Source organism: Chelonia mydas, chromosome 1 (assembly GCF_015237465.2).
Source record: "Chelonia mydas isolate rCheMyd1 chromosome 1, rCheMyd1.pri.v2, whole genome shotgun sequence".
NCBI classification, from domain to species: Eukaryota; Metazoa; Chordata; order Testudines; family Cheloniidae; genus Chelonia; species Chelonia mydas.
In genome coordinates, this window is record NC_057849.1 from 304335172 (window position 1) to 304354475 (window position 19304).

General features: G+C 39.4%; 1 protein-coding gene across 4 annotated transcripts in view; it reads right to left on the reverse strand.

The window, feature by feature from the left end:
- The window catches only part of TSPAN12 (tetraspanin 12), a 62989-nt gene that overhangs the window by 20685 nt on the left and 23000 nt on the right, over positions 1 to 19304 (reverse strand). For all 4 annotated transcript variants that reach the window (XM_037888938.2, XM_037888939.2, XM_043550102.1 and 1 more), the window contains one exon: positions 3242 to 3316. In XM_037888938.2, the coding sequence (XP_037744866.1) occupies positions 3242 to 3316 (75 nt within the window). The remainder of the gene's footprint in view (positions 1 to 3241; positions 3317 to 19304) is intronic.

Genomic DNA, 19304 nt, shown 5'->3' on the forward strand with positions numbered 1-19304 from the left:
CTAATAACCAATTCACTTAGTAGTACATATATCATCTGTTCATGAAAATCATTTGCCTGGCTTTGTTCCTTGAGAGACACTTTCATGTATTGTGTAGGTAAACTAGAATTCAAGTTTATGGTTTGATTTTTGAGCATGAAAGTTCTCTATGGTCTTGTCTGCTGTTTAATTTTTGCTTGCATTAATATGTTACTATTTTTCTAATAATATCAAGCCTTGACTGAAGTTCAAGTAAACTGAGAACCTGCTCTGGCTTCTCAATCTCGTGGATGGAAGAAATTAGTCATAAGGCACTTTTCATTCTGAGAGCTATCATAAGCTGGAAGCAAAACTATTTATACAGGGACGCTTTTGGCAGTCTAATATATATGCCAAACAGGACTCAAATTGGGATAGTATAGGGGTTATGCCTCACTGAGACTTTAACAGCATCACACACACCCCTATAATAATGCTAACTAATTCTCTGAACCTCACCTCATTCTATGATTTCATTATAAACTGAATCTAACATGGCAACAGGGCTCCCCCAAGGAGTTCCAGGGAGTCTCTTCACTGCCCAGTGTGGAAGACAAAGGGCCTGCATACTCTGCATTCTTTGGATGGGCCAGCCCCTGGAAGTGACCTGTAGGTATTGTAGAACCATTCTGAAGTGCTTTGCTTCAATGGGCTTGGTCTCAGAGCCTGACAGTCAGTAGCGGGAGTTGGGAGTGGACGGCCTGGAAGACTTGTGTTCCTGGCCCACCCCACCGTGTGAGCAGTAGTATGATGAGGGCAAATGGGGGCAGGAGGATCACAAAGACTGAAGACAGAGGAACAAACAATGGGGCATATGGGGAGAGAAGAAAAGAAAGAGAGCAATAAGAGAGTAACCTGGAAGGAAAAGAAACAAAATGGTAGAGCATAGAAGGAGGGGAGGGAGCGGGAGAGAGAGCAAGATCAAGACTCACAGATTTTAAGGTCAGAAGGGACCATCATGATCATCTAGTCTGACCTTCTGCACATCGCAGGCCACAGAACCTCACCCACCCACTCCTATAATAGACCCCTAATCTCTGGCTGAGTTACTGAAGTCCTCAGATCATGGTTTAAAGACTTCAAGTTACAGAGAATCCACCATTTACGCTGCTTTAAGCCTGCAAGTGACCCATGCTCAATGCTGCAGAGGAAGGCAAAAAAAACCGGATGGTGTCTGCCAATTTGACCCGAGGGAAAATTCCTTTCTAACCCCAAATATGGCGATCAGTTAGACCCTGAGCATGTCACAGTCATCCTGTGATCAACCAATACACTCAGGTCTTTCTCCTCCTCTGTCACTTCCAACAGATACATCCCCAGTTTATAGCAGAAATTCTTGTTAGTCCTTAAATGCATGACCTTGCACTTTGCACTGTTGAATTTCATCCCATTTCTATTATTCCAGTTTTCAAGGTCATCCAGATCTTCTTGTATGATATTCTGGTCCTCCTCTGTATTGTCAATCCCTCCCAACTTTGTGCCATCTGAAAATTTTATTAGCGCACTTCCACGTTTTGTGCCAAGGTCAGTAATAAAAATGTTAAATAAGACTGGTCCGAAGACTGATCCCCAAGGAGCACCACTGGTAACCTCTCTCCAGCCTGACAGTTCACCTTTCAGTCTGACCTGTTGTAGTCTTCCTTTTAACCAGTTCGAACATTCAACACTCAGATTAGATATTTAGTTCTATTTATTCATATGCTAACAGTCCACATTACTGAATTTTCCTGGCAGATGTGGAAGAACTTGGGAGTGGTGAATCTTTGGACTGATTCTGGCCTGGTTAGGGAAGGGGACAAGGCAGATGGACAAAATTCCCTAGAGGTTGATGGATCTATCACTTCTTATTTTTGTTTTTTAAGTCACTGATGTCATAACCTATGGCAGGATGAGTGCCAGCCCCAGGCAATACTGGCTTCTGCTAGCGTTATGGGTCCCGGGTCCCACTAGCAGAATATCTGCCTGGACAGATGAGGTCACAATGGGCCAAAGTGCCCACAACCCCGATCCAGCAGGGGGCCTAGCCCATCTAGGGTATCCTGAAAGATGGATGGTTTTGGCTGGGAGAGGGGGGCGGGTGTGGCTGGTGAATTTGAAGGATGCTCCATTTCAATGCCTCCTTTTGGCAGCTTCTACTGATAAGACTTCTATAGAGCCATGGATGTTAGTTATAACTGTCACCCCTGGCAGAACCCCTGAGGATGGTGGCTGTGGCCAGGGGATGAGTCATACCTACGATCTACCTTCCCAATTTAAAAAAATGTATCATATCAATGCAACCTGACATTTAAGCAAAGTGATATCTTTAAATGATGTTATATTAGGAGCATAAAACACCGCTCTGGAATCTGTATAGCAAGGGAATGAGTTCTGATACAAAATGCTGCCACATAATTTCAGAGTACAGATCTGCCAGAAATTCCTTTGGTTCTAGTACTGTACAAATACCAAATGAGCTCCCTCCCTTTTTACTGCAGTATAATTGCTACACACTGGCTGCTGTTGAAAAGACCAGTGTCGTGGGCATATCTTGGCAGCTTGGAGGAAATCTGTCACTCCGTTCATAAATAGGTATCAAACTGAAAACTAGACAAGAAGATATAAGAGCAAGCAGAATAACATGATAGTTTGTTTTCTGTTCAGTACTTAGCCATTTCCCTTCATAATGGATTCAAGTCTCCAGTTTGAAAATTAAAGGCTGGTGCAGTTATAAATACTAGTTGGAGATAAAACCTCCTTAGGAGTTTACAGAAATCGGTTTTATAGCTGAGACATGTTTCACGTTAAAACACAGGCATTTATAGTTTAAGGAGACATTACTAACGACCTCAGCAAGCAGTAAGTCATTTATGGAATGAATGCACTGTCTGTTTACAATACAGCACAGCAAGATCCCCTCCCAAATCCCCTCAAAACACAGAATCTAAGCCTGCAATCCTTATTGAGTCAAAACTCCCACTTGACTTCAGTGGGAACTTGTCTAAGCAAGAAACGAAACAGGACCTAAGGATCTGACCCTGAGAAAATTTCAGACTGGATCCTTTTAGAAGGAACTGGTCTCCCAGAATTCCCTATACTAACACAAACCAAAATGCCTGAAGTTAATACTAGACTGACAGAAAGCCATAACCAAAGATGCACACTACAGCAGTTGGAGAATAGCTAGCTAATGAAAATCTTTGTTTTCTTCTATATAATAATGTATCCTCCTTTTCTGACTCACCGTAATTTCCTGCTCATAGGTCCAAACCCCGCAGGCCAGTTCAACACAGAATATCACAAGCAAACTTCCAAAATACTGTGGAACACAGAAAAATCTTAGTTATATTTTTACAATGAAGTTAACACTGTGAAAAAAGCTATTAAGTAATTTTAAAACATTTCAAAACACCATTAATTTTTCATATAACTAAGACAGTGAAAACCAAAGTATTAAGGCATGATGATTCATGAAATAAGCCCTGAAGTTTACCTTTTGACTATAAACATGTTTAAATAATGTGACATGGTGAAATAAATATGGTTTATTTCTAATTGACTTAATATGAAATATGTCAAGCGTTGCTATGGGGATATTAATTAATTTCCAAATTACCTCATGGAACAGGACTATCATGACATTTTACACAGAAACAATTCCAAAGAGGCTAATATTTTTGTTACACACACACACACACACACACACAAAACTCATCATTTTCCACTGTTCCTTATTTATAATAAAGAAGTACAAGAATTGCAACCAAAACCCAAGTAGAGCTAACAACATGAACATACGATAGATGGAAAAAATCTTCAGAATGTTTGTAGCAAGAAGGAAATTCTATAGATCTATGTAGTTAATAAAATATTAAGAAAAAGCGTATGCAATATCAAATAAACCATTGAACTTGTGGGATGAAGCTGCACAGAAGGCAAGACCCTGCATGATATGCAATTGCTGTAAATCTAAGTTAGTTCAGTTTGCTTTTATTTGAAGTGTAACTTTTGTCCACTCTTGCATGGTACCACCTTCTTCCATGTAGATGGGCTGAGCCCCTCCCTGTCCTCAATAGAGCAGAAAGACTCCATTTCCAAACTCACACCCTTTCTAAGAGTTGGCTTTATTTGGAACTCAAAAACAATTAACACAACAGAAACCTCCCACTAAATTTTCATTATGAGCTTACCTGTTCTTAGGACTTTCCTTCCCCACTTCTTCCCTCCTAGCTCCTTAGATCCCTGTCTCCCAAGGGCCATTCCCACTTGCCTATTTTCTAGGGTGGAGTTAAAAATCCATTACTTTGTGACACAATGACCTAGAAAACCATGCGGACACCACACCAATTCCTCCTGATTCTTTCCAATAGGTCTTCAAGTTCTATTTCCTTCTCAGAGAAGCACAGACCCAATAAGGGTTTGTCTATATGTAGAGTTGTTCTTGATTAATGGTTCCTGATTAACTCCATGTCTGGACACTCTTACAGGACATTAGGAGTGGAAGGGACCTCCTAGGTCATCAAGTCCAGTCCCCTGCTAGCACAAGCAACTCTGTCATATAATCCATTCATAAATATATCAAGCTCCATCTTAAAGCTAATTAGGCTGTTTCCCCCACTACTCTGGAGCGACTGAAAGGCTGTTCCAGAATCTCACTCTTCTGATTGTTAGAAACCATCTTCTAATTTCCAACCTAAGTTTATTCATACCTATTTGTCCTTCTTTACTGTTAGGGAAACCCACCCTATACCCATTTGTTCTTCCACCAACATTGTCCTTCAGCTTAAATTGCTCTTCTCCCTCCCTGCTGTTTACCCCTTAATGTATTTATAGAGAGAAATCCTATCCCTTCTCAGCCTTCATTTTCCTAGGCTAAACATGCCAAGCTTATTCCAGAATAAGAATGCTTTGACTGCCCACTTTGAAAGTGGGTTAAACTAAACAGAAACAAGGCACTCTTGTTCTGGAATAAGTGAGTGTACACATGGAATTAATCAGCAACAATGCCATGTGTAGATAAGCTCTGAGAAATAGAATTAAAACACTGTGGAACTAAGACGACACATGCCAAACGCCACCACTCAGTCATCTCGCAATCTCCAATTTTCTACTCATTTTCATATCTGATCTGCTTGGATTGTAAGCACTCTTTGCAGGGAACCATTTCTTCTTACCTTCTCTGCACAATGTTATAAACTTCAGCTGTGACACATGTTCTCTGCTGTGCAGACATAAAGCCAAGAAAATAAATATAATTAAAAATGATGACCAAGTATAAACTATATGAACTTCTCAAGTTGTCTCATAGCCAGTAGGAAAGTGGGGGAAGAAAAGTGGGTGCTAAACAAGCAGTGTTGGACCTTTAGCTCATTCTCATGATTTAGGACAGGTGGTGGAGAGGATTTACACCATGACATGCAAAATTCCAGTAAAGAAAGTATCAGAAGCCACTAAGGAAAGTAAATAGAAGCTAGAAATGACACGTTTGGATTAAATTAACTAAAGGTGCTCAGCATCTTTCAGAATCAATCCTTTTGACTCTCTCTTAAGAAGTCCATCCTCTGTTCACAAAGGTGAGAGAAGAAAAGAAGAGACACAACATGTGCAGAGTTAATTTGCAAAATAACTGTACTGCAGTAATTAACTACTGCAATGATATTAAAAAGAAAAGGAGTACTTGTGGCACCTTAGAGACTAACCAATTTATTTGAGCATAAGCTGTAGCTCACGAAAGCTTATGCTCAAATAAATTGGTTAGTCTCTAAGGTGCCACAAGTACTCCTTTTCTTTTTTCGAATACAGACTAACACGGCTGCTACTCTGAAACCAATTATATTAAAGTACCTCTACAACCACAGATGTGCTTCAATTTCTTCCTCCTATTTTGGGGAAATCTTATAACTCTCCCTGAATTCAGTGAGTTCCAAAACAAAAAATTCTTACAGAAGTTGTGTGAAAAACTCCTGTAATTATTATTTAAATTTCCTTCCCATAATTTTCATCATCCAAGCCACACAGATCGTTGCTGGCCACAATTCCTACCTCTCCGTTCCCAAACAAATTCCCAGTAGAGTCTGAATTCCAAAATAAATGCAACTTCTCACAAGAAGCAAATTCTTGCTTTTGTCAGTTACAAGAATCTGGTTTCCACAGCAAAGGTTTAATTAATTCTTCCCTGCTATTGTGGGTTGAGTGGTTGAGTTCTGGGGAAAAAAAGCTCTTATTCCCCTGATAGAAAAGATCATGCTCTTTCTATGCCACTCTCAAACTCTTGCCACAATTGTTTGCATGATATTCCCACAATTCTAATTCCTACATTGCTCTCTATAATATTTGATTCCTTCCAAGGTTTTTTCTGCTATTCTGCTATCCTCTATATCAATAATCAATAGTACAAAGCATCCAATACTCACAGAATCAGAAACTTCTGAACTAGCACGTATCATCAAAACTCTGACATTTCTCTCCTATACGGTTGGTAACCAGTTTTCTCCCTATTAGAGTTGTGTAAAATCTTCATAAAGTTCACATCGTTCGTAATCTTGAAACTGGCCCAAGAGCTGTGTTTGTAACTCCATGAGGTTTCTATCATCAAATCTGAGAGGAAAAAAGCTCTGCTTCCTTGACAGAAGCTGAATGACTAAAATACTGGAAGAAAGTACCGTACTCTGTTTAAGGTAATACGCCATAAAGTAAGGGATACAATGTGTGCTGCTGTGCCAAGCATGAGTGCCAGAACCGCAGCCCCCATGAAGTACTGCATGAATGCTAACAACCCGCAGTACTTTGTTCTTCTGTTACTCCTGTCCTGAGCTGTTAATGCAGACTGGCCACAGGCAGATGCAGCAGCTAAGCAGAGAAACTGCCTCTCTACAGGAGGAAGCACTGACAATACCTAGACACAACATAGGTAGCTGAATAGTTTGTGCAGCAATGGATGGATGTGTGCACTCAACCACTCCCCACCCACTCAGGATAGGCAGCTGCAGTGAAAGTGGCCTATGGACCTTTAAGAATCCTGCCTTTTCAGTATTGCAGCCCTGGGAAAGGGGGAATACATACAGAGGGAAAGAACTGAAGACTCAAGAGTTCTGAAGATCCTCCTTTCTGCTCACTTTCAGTGCACAAAGCAAGTTAGGGTATGGGGGGGAGGGGCACGAAGAGAAACTGAGTATTGCAGCTGAGGGGAAAGAGAAAGAAAAAGCCATCATTAGGAGCTCCAGACTAACAGAGATGGGGAAAGATACAAAGGGAGAAGATGTTAGGACAAATCTGGCCTGAGGCACAAAAGCAACAGAAATTTCCTGTAACTACCCTGCTGGGGATATCCCCGAAGGTGGGGAGTCTCCAGCAGATGTAAAAATTAGGGCTGTCAAACAACTAAAACAATTAACGGCAATTAATCGCAGTTTTAATCACACTGTTAAATGATAATAGAATACCATTTATTTAAATATTTTTGGATGTTTTCTACATTTTCAAATATATTGATTTCAATTACAACAGAGAATACAAAATATACAGTGCTCATTTTATATTTATTTTTGATGACAAATATTTGCACTGTAAAAAATAGTAGTATTTTTCAATTCACCTAATACAAGTACTGTAATGCAATCTCTTTATCTTGAAAGTTGAACTTACAGATTTAGAATTATGTACAACAAAGTAGCTATATTCAAAAACAAAACCATGTAAAACTTTAGAGCCCACAAGTCCACTCAGTTCTACTTCTTATTCAGACAATCACTCAGACAAACAAGTTTGTTTAAAGCTGCAGGAGAAAATGCTGCCCGCTTCTTGTTTACAATGTCACCTGAAAGTGAGAACAGGTGTTCACCAGCACCGTTGTAGCCGGCATCACAGGACATTTACGTGCCAGAGGCACTAAAGATTCATATGTCCCTTCATGCTTCAACCACTATTCCAGAGGACATGCATTCATGCTGATGACGGGTTCTGCTCGATAACGATACCAAGCAGTGCCAACCGATGCATGTTCATTTTCATCATCTGAGTCAGATGCCACCAGCAGAAGGTTGATTTTCTTTTTTAGTGGTTCGGGGTCTGTAGTTTTCGTATCGGAGCATTGCTCTTCTAAGACTTCTGAACACATGGCTCCACACCTCATCCCTCTCAGATTTTGGATAGCACTTCAGATTCTTAAACCTTGGGTCAAGTGCTGTAGCTATCTTTAGAAATCTCACATTGGTACCTTCTTTGCGTTTTGTCAAATCCACAGTGAAAGTGTTCTTAAAATGAACAACATGTGCTGGGTCATCAGCCAAGACTGCTATGACATGAAATATATGGCAGAATGTGGGTAAAATCTCAGAACAGAGGACATACAATTCTCCCCCAAGGAATTCAGTCACAAATTTAAATAAGACATTATTTTTAATGAGCGTCATCAGCATGGAAGCATGTCCTCTGGAATAGTGGCCAAAGCAGGAAGGGGCATAAAAATGTTTAGCATATCTGGCACGTAAATACCTTGCATTGCCAGCTACAAAAGTGTCATGTGAACGCCTGTTCCCACTTTCAGGTGACATTGTAAATAAGAAGCGGGCAGCATTATCTCCTGCAAATGTAAACAAATGTATTTGTCTTAGCGATTGGCTGAACAAAAAGTAGGATTGCATGGATTTGTAGGCGCTAAAGTTTTACATTGTTTTGTTTTTGAGTGCAGTTATGTACGGGGAAAAAAAAATCTACATTTGTAAGTTGCACTTTCACAATAAAGAGATTGCACTACAGTACTTGTATGAGGTGAACTGAAAAACACTATTTATTATTTTTACAGTGCAAATATTTGTAATAAAAAACATAAAGTGAGCACTGTACACTTTGTATTCTGTGCTGTAATTGAAATATATTTGAAAATGTAGAAAACATCCAAAAATATTTCAATAAATGTATGCTATTATTAACAGTGCAATTAAAACTGCGATTAATCATGATTAATTTTAATCGCGATTAATTTTTTTTTTAGTTAATCGTGTGAGTTAACTGCAATTAAAATCGACAGCCCTAGCAAAAGTCAGCATAGAGAACTGCTACACCTCCCTCCCCACAATCTCTGGTGCAGAAGGTGTATCAGGAAAGTGTCCAGAGCACAATCCACTCCATCTATCCCAAGTCCATAGGAGACCATATTCAGCTGGTGCAAGTTACAGCAGCCCTCAAGGTACTGTAAACTTTACCAGGGCCAGAGCACAGAATCAGAGTGTTAGAAGCAAAAGCTGAGCAGAGCAGAGAAACTGTCCAGTATAATATATAACAGGCCAGAGGAAAAATATGGACTGGAGATAAGATGACAATGAAACTGGGACATAGATGAGGAGAAAAAGGGAATAAATAATAGAAAAAGAAAGAAAAGATAAGTACAACATGAAAGGTGGTAGTAAATTTACTTTGTTTATGCTAATTCAGATGCCCTCCATTTTGTTCTTGCTATAAGGCTGGTGGAGTATCAGGGAGGAGAATGGGAATCAGTGTAAAGATAACAAATTTTCACTGTGCACACATAATGGTCACTGAAGTTAACTGAAAACTACTGCTAGAAAAACCTTTCTGGTGTTATTCTTAAAAACACAAACTCACCATGGCCCCAAACATATGCCTTCCTGTTTTTCCCTTTTGCCTCCATGTAATGTTAAAAATAGAGCAATGAAACTAATTTCTTATTAGCTGCAATGTGCCACGATTTTTGCTTCCTTTTACTAAACTAAATGAATCAGCAACAAGCATGGAATACATTGCGGGAACAGGTGTTTTCTTAGTCATAATAATCAGTCAGTTGCAAATGCAAGAATAGTGCTGGCAAGCAAAAATCACTGTCCCGTGCATCAAATCTCAGACATTTTGTATCACTTTCAAGGTGTTTGTGCCAGCTCTTCCCATTTTGCAGCCAGTAACTAATGCTGAATGTGTCACAGTAGAAATGCCTCACAATATAAAATCATTCTCCCACTGCTTTTGGTCCTACAGAGAGAAATAGGACTTTTTCATGCTGTAATTGAGCGCAATTGCAGAAGAGAATATAACGTACTGATACAAAATAAAAAACACAATAAAAATGTTTTATTCAGAGGAGGCATCACAGAATATATTCTTCATACTTCTACAGATTTCTACTTGTCTTGGACATTCCCCATGATGCTCGTAATGAACAGCATCATCAATACCAGGATTTTTGTTTATGCTTTTCTGGCAACAGGTAGAAACCCTGGTGACTAAACTCTTCTCTCCATTACTGAAGTATGTCAAGCAGGATTGTGGAGGGAGATTGCGCTGGGGGGAGGGGGAGGGGTAGGGAAGGGAAGAGAGGAGAGAGAAAGATTTCAATTTTATTTAAAACAAAACAAACAACTGAATGGGTTTTTGCTGAATTGCTACAGATTATTGTTCTTATTTTGAACCATGTCTCAACCATTTACATGAATATAACATATTTGAAAGATTTTTGAGATAGAAATATTAAGCTCTAATTTCAATCTGTGAATAAAAGAAACTAACTAAAGAGTTTAAAGGGAAGTGTCATGGGGTAGTTTCCCTCAGTAAAAGGCAAGAGCCATGTAAACAGCTTCTCAAATCCTTCTCTTCTGCCAGGGGACAAGTCCCACAGCACAGGTACTGAGTAAGACAGCCACCAAACTGACTTCTGAGGACCCCCACTCACAAACAATGGAGGGGGTGGTGCCATGTTGGGCTGGGAATGGGAAGAGAGACCCAAAGAGACTGCCATGATTTAGGGTATGTCTTCATACCTGCGGAGTTAGCCTGTGTGATTGGTGCCTCGGTCTGAGCAGTGGGGTTAGCCTAGCCTGGGTGTTAGCAGCCACACTGCTAACCATGTGTGTCATTATATCCCACGGTTCTTTCTGCAGCAGTAAGCTGAGCCATTTGCAGTGAGGACACAGGGTAAGTCACTGGAGTGCTGATAGTCCTCCAAGTAAAGTGGGCATGTTACCAGCCTAAGTGAAAACAGAACCTGGGCTCTAGAGTATACCCCCAGTCATTGCCAGCTAGACGGGTTGAATGCACCTCCCAACTTGGGTGACAGAGTTTGTGTGTGTGGAAAGAAGAGGCGTTGAAGAAAACACCTGGGTAAAAGCCAGGGCTAGCTGCATAGTGAAAACACCACCTTATATAGGCCCCCAGGGCTGTCTAAATCACACCAGGAGCCACAGAACAGCCCAAGATTAAACGGTCACACAAAGGTGGCTTAAATTCACTTAACCTTCTCCCCTTATACCTGGGCTACAAGTTCTGTTCTGTGCCTCTGATAGGTGCAGGTCAGAATCTCACCCCATTTGCAATCTTAACTCTTGCCTTGCAAGCCAGAATCACAAGGCTTACAATCTTGCCTCCTACACAAATGATTAAATGTATCCCATCACATGAAATGATGAGAACAAGAAACTTGTCCATTAGCAAACTATAAGAAAACTATCTAGATTCCTGGGGTAACAGGGAATGGATGGAGTCATGGGTGATTGAAGAGGGAGTGTGCTAATGAATGGAGTCAGCTGTCAGTGGGTGTTGAAGAGAGGGGAGAACAGGTGGTATCTTGAAAAAGTTTTCCATTTTTGGGGAATATGTGCCTTTTTATTTGAGGAATAAGTATGTTTATTAGTGAATCACACTGTGTTTTGTGTTTCATTTAATGAAATCTGCTGTTTTTACAATATTTTTTTTCCTTTTCCCAAGTGGCTTTCCCCACCAGAAGAGAGACACCAGGTTTTTCAGGCTTCAGAAAAACTGCAACCCTAACACTACAAAGACTGAAGGAGCTAATCAGCATATCTGACCTTCTCAGAGGCTCTGCCTTGTTTACAGCACCTTTTTGGGCAATGTGTTCCACATGGAAGCAATGACAGGAAAGAGCTGAGAAAGAAGGACAAGGGCTGAGAGGAGATTCCAAGGGTAAGCAGCTGCAGAATGAAACCTTAAGGGAAACTCTCAAAGACTGGTGTACATGGTATGTGAAACAGATGCCAAAACATTCTAAGAGGTTATGTGTAGTATTTCCCAATGGCTAACAGCCTGAAACCATCAGCCTTTGCAAGCCATCCAGACATCTGTCTGCGTCATTTGACCACCAACAAAATGTGTTTGATTACCAATGGGAACCAGACCCCTTCCATGAAAAGTCTAGTAAAAAAAAAACCTTGCAGTCACTGTTACTTTGTTATAGTTTGGAACTAATTAGCTATAGAGGCTATTGAAAGGATTCACCCCGATACAATTTTCAGACATTGATTTATTACTTGTAAAAGGAGTCAGACTGACAGCTTAGGAAACTGAAGTCCCCTGTTTATCTATTCCTGCAGTGAAAGCTTCTCCCATGCTGCCCCAGCTATGTCCTCAACCCTGTTTTGAGGGGATTAGTGGTTAATTTGGCAATGTTTTGAATGGGTGATGGGGACACATATCAACAAGGAAGTGGACTGAAACTACTAATTCACAACGTAGGCCACTGAGTGCCATCCTGTCCTTCAAAATAAATACTTTCCACAGCCAAATTATCTGATGTCTGCAGAGTTTAGATGTCTCAGTTTACCAAGTTCTATCAGTATGTACAAATAACCATTTAAAGCTTGTGTCCTTTTCAAAATCACTTCATTCTACACAAGAGGAGTTGTTTTTTTTCAATTTTACACAACTCTATTGCACTATTACCATTCATTTTCTTATAATTCAGAACTACTTTTCTGTAGCTAGATCAGTATCTCTGTGTTTTTAATTTTCAGATATATTTGTCCACGTTCTTTTTCTGATTAGTCCTTCTGCCGTTATTATTGAGTGTATTTTTCTAATTAGACTAACACAAAATTCATTATAAAGAGTAAACAGCTTCCCCCATTCATATTCTTCCGTGAGACATCAGTTTGTTCTGTTACCAACATTTACTTTACCATCTCTCCCTTATGGTAAGGAAGAAATTAATAAACACTTAGGAATTAGATTAATGCCTTCAAATACTTAGTATTATTCACTAGCTAAAGCTCAGATACTGTAAGTCAGTGGCGCTTCATGTAGGCACAAGTGTCCCTGAAAGATCAGGTTTAAGCATTCAACAAGACATAGTTGAAGACAGTCCCCCTGCCATGAGGAAATTACAGCATAATGTCTCTTTCCCTTTCAGTATCATAGGATCTGTATTAAAAACTAGTCATCTTTTAATGCACAACCCAATGAATCAAATTATTCTTTTCAATAGGTTTTTCCTTTTTCACAAAGGCAATTCATACAAAAATGCTTCTTTGAGCAACAAAAGCCTCTTTTCCCTGATTAACAACCCAATTCAGTACTGATATAGGGTGCCCTTTGCCCCATGCACCCCCAAGGTTCTTGAAATGTTCCTTGATTCCAGGCAAGTCTCCCACAAATAAGTAAACTTAATGCTGTTCCACAATCAGCACAGGGTTGCAGAACCAGCTGTGCAGCCCCTATGTGCTCAAAGGTGTGTCTTTCTGTGCAACTGGTGGAAAAGGCAAGGCTGGGCAGGAAAAAGGGTGTGGCCAGCCTGAGGGGACATCACTCCACATTCCATACTTGCCAAAAGGAATGCATAGTTGGAGCAGTGGAGCTAGCTTCACTGCAGCCTCAGAGTTGTACTAACAATAGAGCTGGGTGAATTTTTTTGACCAAAACTTTTTTGGCACAAAATATCGATTCAGTAATATAGAAACATTAAACTGAATTCATGGTGGTTTTGCCAAATATTGTTTCGGTCAAAAAAAAAAAATTAAAAGAATTTTCCAAAAATCAAAACATTTCAAATTTTTAATTTGAAACCACTTTGATTCTAAAATGTCCTTTGGTTTTATTTAAAAAAATTTAAAAGTTTAAAAATGCTCAAAAGTCTAAACAAAACGTTTTGCTTGGGGTTGAACTAAATGTGTCATTTGACCTAAAACCTTTTTTTAGACTTTTTGACGCACCAAAAATTTTGGACATTTTTGTTTTCAGGTCAACCCAAAATATATATTTTTTTTAATTTTCAGAATGGTCAGCGAACCAAAAAAATAAATCAGTTATTCACTCTGCTCTAATTACCAGGCTAGACACAGACCTAGACCCTGAGTCCTTCTAAATCTACTGTTACAGGGGACGATAAGCATATCACATAGGGCAGACAAAATATCCCCACTCACCTGGCTTTTCTGGGCCCGCCGCCACAGTTTACAAATAGTTGTCACAGTGACTCAAAGTGTCCAAAGCTAGAACCACACTATACACTGCTGATAGAAACACAAGGTGGAAAGTGCAGCCATTTCCAATACCAACAGACAGGCGTGTGGCTGTTTGCTATGGCACGGATGTACTGAGAAGTCCAGTGTGATGTACAACTGCCTCTGTGCTGGTGGCCATATCACACAGTCATCCCTGCTGCCATAGTTAGGAGCCATTTTCCTGCAGTGCCATCTGACTATCAGTGGTTACTGGATGGCTCTTCCCTCTCTGACAGCCTGGGCAATAGGGTCCTGACCTAGAGCATCAGCTCTGCCCATGCACTATGTAACAGAGTGTTCAAGGCTGATGTTAGTTGTAAGAGGTGGGATGAATGGAGCATATGCACTTGCATCAATCCCGATCACTCACAGGAGGATTTGGGCACTCCCACCAGCTGCACGCCTGCTCCTCTGGAAAGGGTGGGAGATGGGCCACGAGAGTATGCAGCTCCTTATGTTAGCTGCCTACTCTTACTGATCGAGGGGCAGGAGTTATGCCAGCAGCACTGCACAGTCAAAGCTCTGTGCAGAAAAGTAATCCCTACCTTGCCATACAGTTACTTTTCCAGTGCTACAGAATGCTGAGCATCCTCATTCCCCAGCTTCAATGGGTATTGAGACGGAGGTACTGAGCACCCTTTCAGAATTGGATCCCACAATATCTTCTGTCGTTCATGTCTTTAAGCTAACCTAACCCAGATATTTCCCTTGCTGGCACCCTGATGTCTCCATCTGGTTTAGCCAACCTTCTCACATGGTTCTGGCAATGAAGTCTTTGTGGCTACCCCTGATGATCCAGATGCAGTTCTCTTTGGATGGTTCCATATGGGTGACTGAAACAGCTCTAGTGTATCATCATCTGTATCCTATATACTTGTAGTTGCTGTGATTCCCAGTAGTTCCATAAGATGCTCAGCACTTTCTACCATTTGTGATACATGCTTGCGCGCGTGCGCACACACACACACACACACACACGTACGTTGTTATGTGTTTATGAAGGCAAGAACAAAGAAATGTGCCTTGCACTTAGAACAGAAGGTAGTGACATTTGTGATGATCCTTAGTTCTCGTGGTAATTCATCCCACAATCTCAGGCCAGCCCCCGAGAAAGCTCGATCTCTGGACAGATGAGCTTTTACCCTGTGGTGAGGTTATGCAATGAGGTCACTTCAGTGTTGCTGTTTAACTTGTCAAAATCCACCCATGCGAGTTATTTGGATGAAAAACACTGGTCAGAACAGGAAATAGATTAACTCTCCACCCTATTCTAATACAAAAATATCTGAACTCTATTCACTCAAACATCACCTCAAAAACTTCATCTTAGAGGCCTCATATGGAAAATGTTAATTGTTTCAGCAAGTAACAAGTATCTAACAACAGGGGTTTAAAATAAAAACTATGTTGCAAATTTTTAAGGAAAAAATTAGTAAAAGAAAAGTAGGACTTAAAAAATCCAAAACCAGTAAAAGCTCCATATATATGTATATATATTTCTCAAATACAAATAATCCTTATTTTAATCTGAATTTAAAAATATCGGTGCAGATCTGGCTTCCCATAAATATTATACTACAACAATCAAAAACACTTAAATCCATCTTTCAAAAAGATAGGCCAACTTGCTTGAGAAATGTACAATGCGTTAACCACAAAAGTAAGTTTATAGTTTAAAACACTGGAGAATACATTTTGAGAGACATTTACAAAATTGTTTGCCCCTTACTTCCCCAGCTACACATTAGGCACCATGAGTTTTAATAAACAACAAGCTGATGAAAGCCATGGTATCAGAAAACAATGAACTCCAGTCTTTGCTCTGTCTAATGCTAAACTCTACAGACCCAATGCTAAGTACCTCTGTCAGTTATTTCTTTTTTCTTTTTCACTGGCTGGTTAATAATAATGAAATACTTGGAGTTTGTAAATAACAAAATTCCTGTGCCAAATATTTATACAAGGTAATGGAGCAGCTGTGATTTTGTTAATACTGTACTTGGGTCACAATAGATTCCTCTATAACTACAGCAATACCTGCTGCCACAAGACAGACTCAAGTTCAATTATCAAGAGGCTGACTCTCTCACTAACCCATGCTGGCAGGAGCAAGGAGAGCCGCAAAGAGCCAGGTGTTGCTATAGATTTTTGTAACTCGTATTCCATAGAGAACAAGATTTCCTTCCAGAGAAAGCCACATTTGTTGTTACAGTAGACTTCTTACATTGTAACAAACAGTCAAATTCAATCCTCTAACACCCAAGCATCCCAACCGACTTAAATGGGATTGTATGGATGTAAAAGAACCTGTTCCAAAGTAAGCAACATAAAACACTGGTTCACACTCCGGCTGTGTTTGTCAAGTAATGTCTACAGTTTCTCTTAAGGTGCTAAGTGCTCAGATACTACAGTGATAAGTCTGGTATAAAAACCAATATAGAATACAATTCTACTGAGAAATATAAATCCTTGGAGCTTATCTGCTATCCTTGCACATTTGGCTGCATCTACACAACAACTTAGTTTAACAATGGTTAAACTCATTTGTTGTTCACCCCAACTCTTACACAGCTTGGTCTGGCTGGTGTGGATAGGGGTAAAACAGATTATATCCTGGTTCTATCATAGCTGAGTTAAAAACATACTGTTAAACAAGTGTTTTGTCTGCACAGAGAATGTCTTACTATGTTTATCCTCCAAACAATATTTATTTTCCCACCATTTTTGTGACAAATGCTATCAGCAAACAGATTAACCCTAATATCTATCAAAATCTTTCCAACAGCTTTTCCTTTCATTAATTTAGTCAGGCTTTTGACACAGTCCCACATGACATTCTCAAACAACTTAGGGAAAAGTGGTCTAGATGAAATTAGTATACGGTGGGTGCACAACTGTTTGCAAGACTGAGCTCAAAGAGTAGTTATCAATGGTTTGCTGTTAAACTGGGAGGGCATATGTAGTGGGGTCCCACAGGAGTCAATCCTGGGTTTGATACTATTCAGTATTTTCATTAATGACTAGGATAATGGAGTAGAGAGTAAGCTTATAAAATTTTAGATGACACCAAGCTGGGAGGGACTGCAAGTACTCTGGAGGACAGGATTCGAATTTCAAAACAACCTTGACAAATTAGAGAATTAGTCTGAAATCAATGAAATGAAATTCAATACTGATAAATGCAAAGTATTTCAATTAGGAAGGACAAATTGGAGAGAGTCTAGAGCAGAATAACAAAAATGGGCAGAGGACTGAACCAGATCTCCAGAGCCCTGGGCTAGCTCCCTACCCATGGGACCATCCTGCAAAATAATCATATGGAAAAATGAATTTGTTTTCAAGATCAGTAACCTTGAATGCTGGTAAAGGGACATTACAATACAAACAATAGGAAACGCAGAGAATCATTGTACTGGAAAATATATTCCTTGTACTCAAGAAAAAAAAAAAAAAAGATGACCTGAATGCTTGATATTGAAGGGAAACACATTTATATTGTTTTAGCTGAAAAATAAAGAAGATTTTAATTTTTATATGTAAAGATTGTGCCACTAATGCTATCCAAATTGATATAATCTTGCATAAGTGTCAGATGCATTAATTAAATTTGCCTATTTAAAGGTTTTCCCACTTATAAATCTAGTACCTTATTAGCAGTATTCCCTTTCTTTATCCCTCCCCTCTCTTTAAAAACAAACAACAACAACCACCACCACCCACAATTTGGGCTCCATCATTTCAGAGGGCGAGTTTCCAGGCACAAAGGGCAGTTAGGTGAAAGACTTGGGAAGTTAGGCACCTAAATGTTTTTTGTGCCTTTGAAAATCTCCTTTTCAGTTTAGGTCATATGGAAGAGAAATAGACGATTTTCGTTTTTAACTTAAACACAAAAGTAATTCTTACATGAGGCGTAAGTTAGTTTAGAAGAAGACCTGTAAAGTTGAAAAATGAAAAATTAGTGAAATCTATGTGCCTTACGCATACTAGAGCATCCTGATATTCTCCTCCCATGAATTTATCAACTTGAGTATTTTTTTAAATCGTATGCCTTTCAAGTGTTTTTTCATAACCAGATCCAGCAACAGTGTGATTCAGACCTAAATCTTTAAATGCCAGCATCTTTCATTCTACATTACGCAGGAAACTAGTCTGCTCTCTTAGGGGCTACTCTAGTAAGCGATCAGTGCTTCAATTCCCATTGGCATCAATAAAAGTTAAAGTCACACTGTATCCTTCAGGATTGGGGCCCTAAATTGTTAACATTGTTTCTCATTTGCCTTTACCTCTTACATTTGCTCCTATACTGAAATTACAAAGGAAACAGGCTATACAACAAAGTTGTATTGCACTAAATTGTGAATGACTGGACTTGCTTAGTAATATCTGTTTAATTTTAGAATGGCACTGATTTAAATTCACAGTATAAAAGATGGTTCTTTCATTGTGCCAAGGCTTGCATTATAGGACTAGTGCTGTTAAACTGCATCAGCTGAATGCTATAGTAAATAACTGGCTGTTTCATCTTATGGGCAGCAATCAAACCTAACTGAAATTAATTTAGTAGTCTCATCTCACTGCCTAGCGGTAAACAGGCCATTCTACAAACACCACACAGATACTATCACAATAGGCAATCTCTGATTAGGAGAAATCCTCAAGAGAGGTGATAGAAATCCTGAATCATTAAAAGTATTGATCTCCACTCAGGGCTTTGGTCATTATTAACAGAGAGCAAAGAAATTTACATTACAGCTGCTCATAATGCACATGGTATCTTTATAACAGACATCTTCAGTCACACAGTCCACTAACCTTCATGAATATAAATACTAAAGACAATTTAAATTAAAAAATAAAAGTTATATCTACATAACAGTCAGATCAACAAGAGATACTAGAGACTAAGTTTCAGAGTTAAATTAAGCAAATGTATATAGTATATACACCCCGAGAAAGAGCAGAGATTGCATATGCATATGTAAACATATAAACTCTTAATAGATCAAATCTACATAAACAGTCCAAACTCCATTTTAACCAACTTAAAGTTTTCGCAGTTTAGATCAC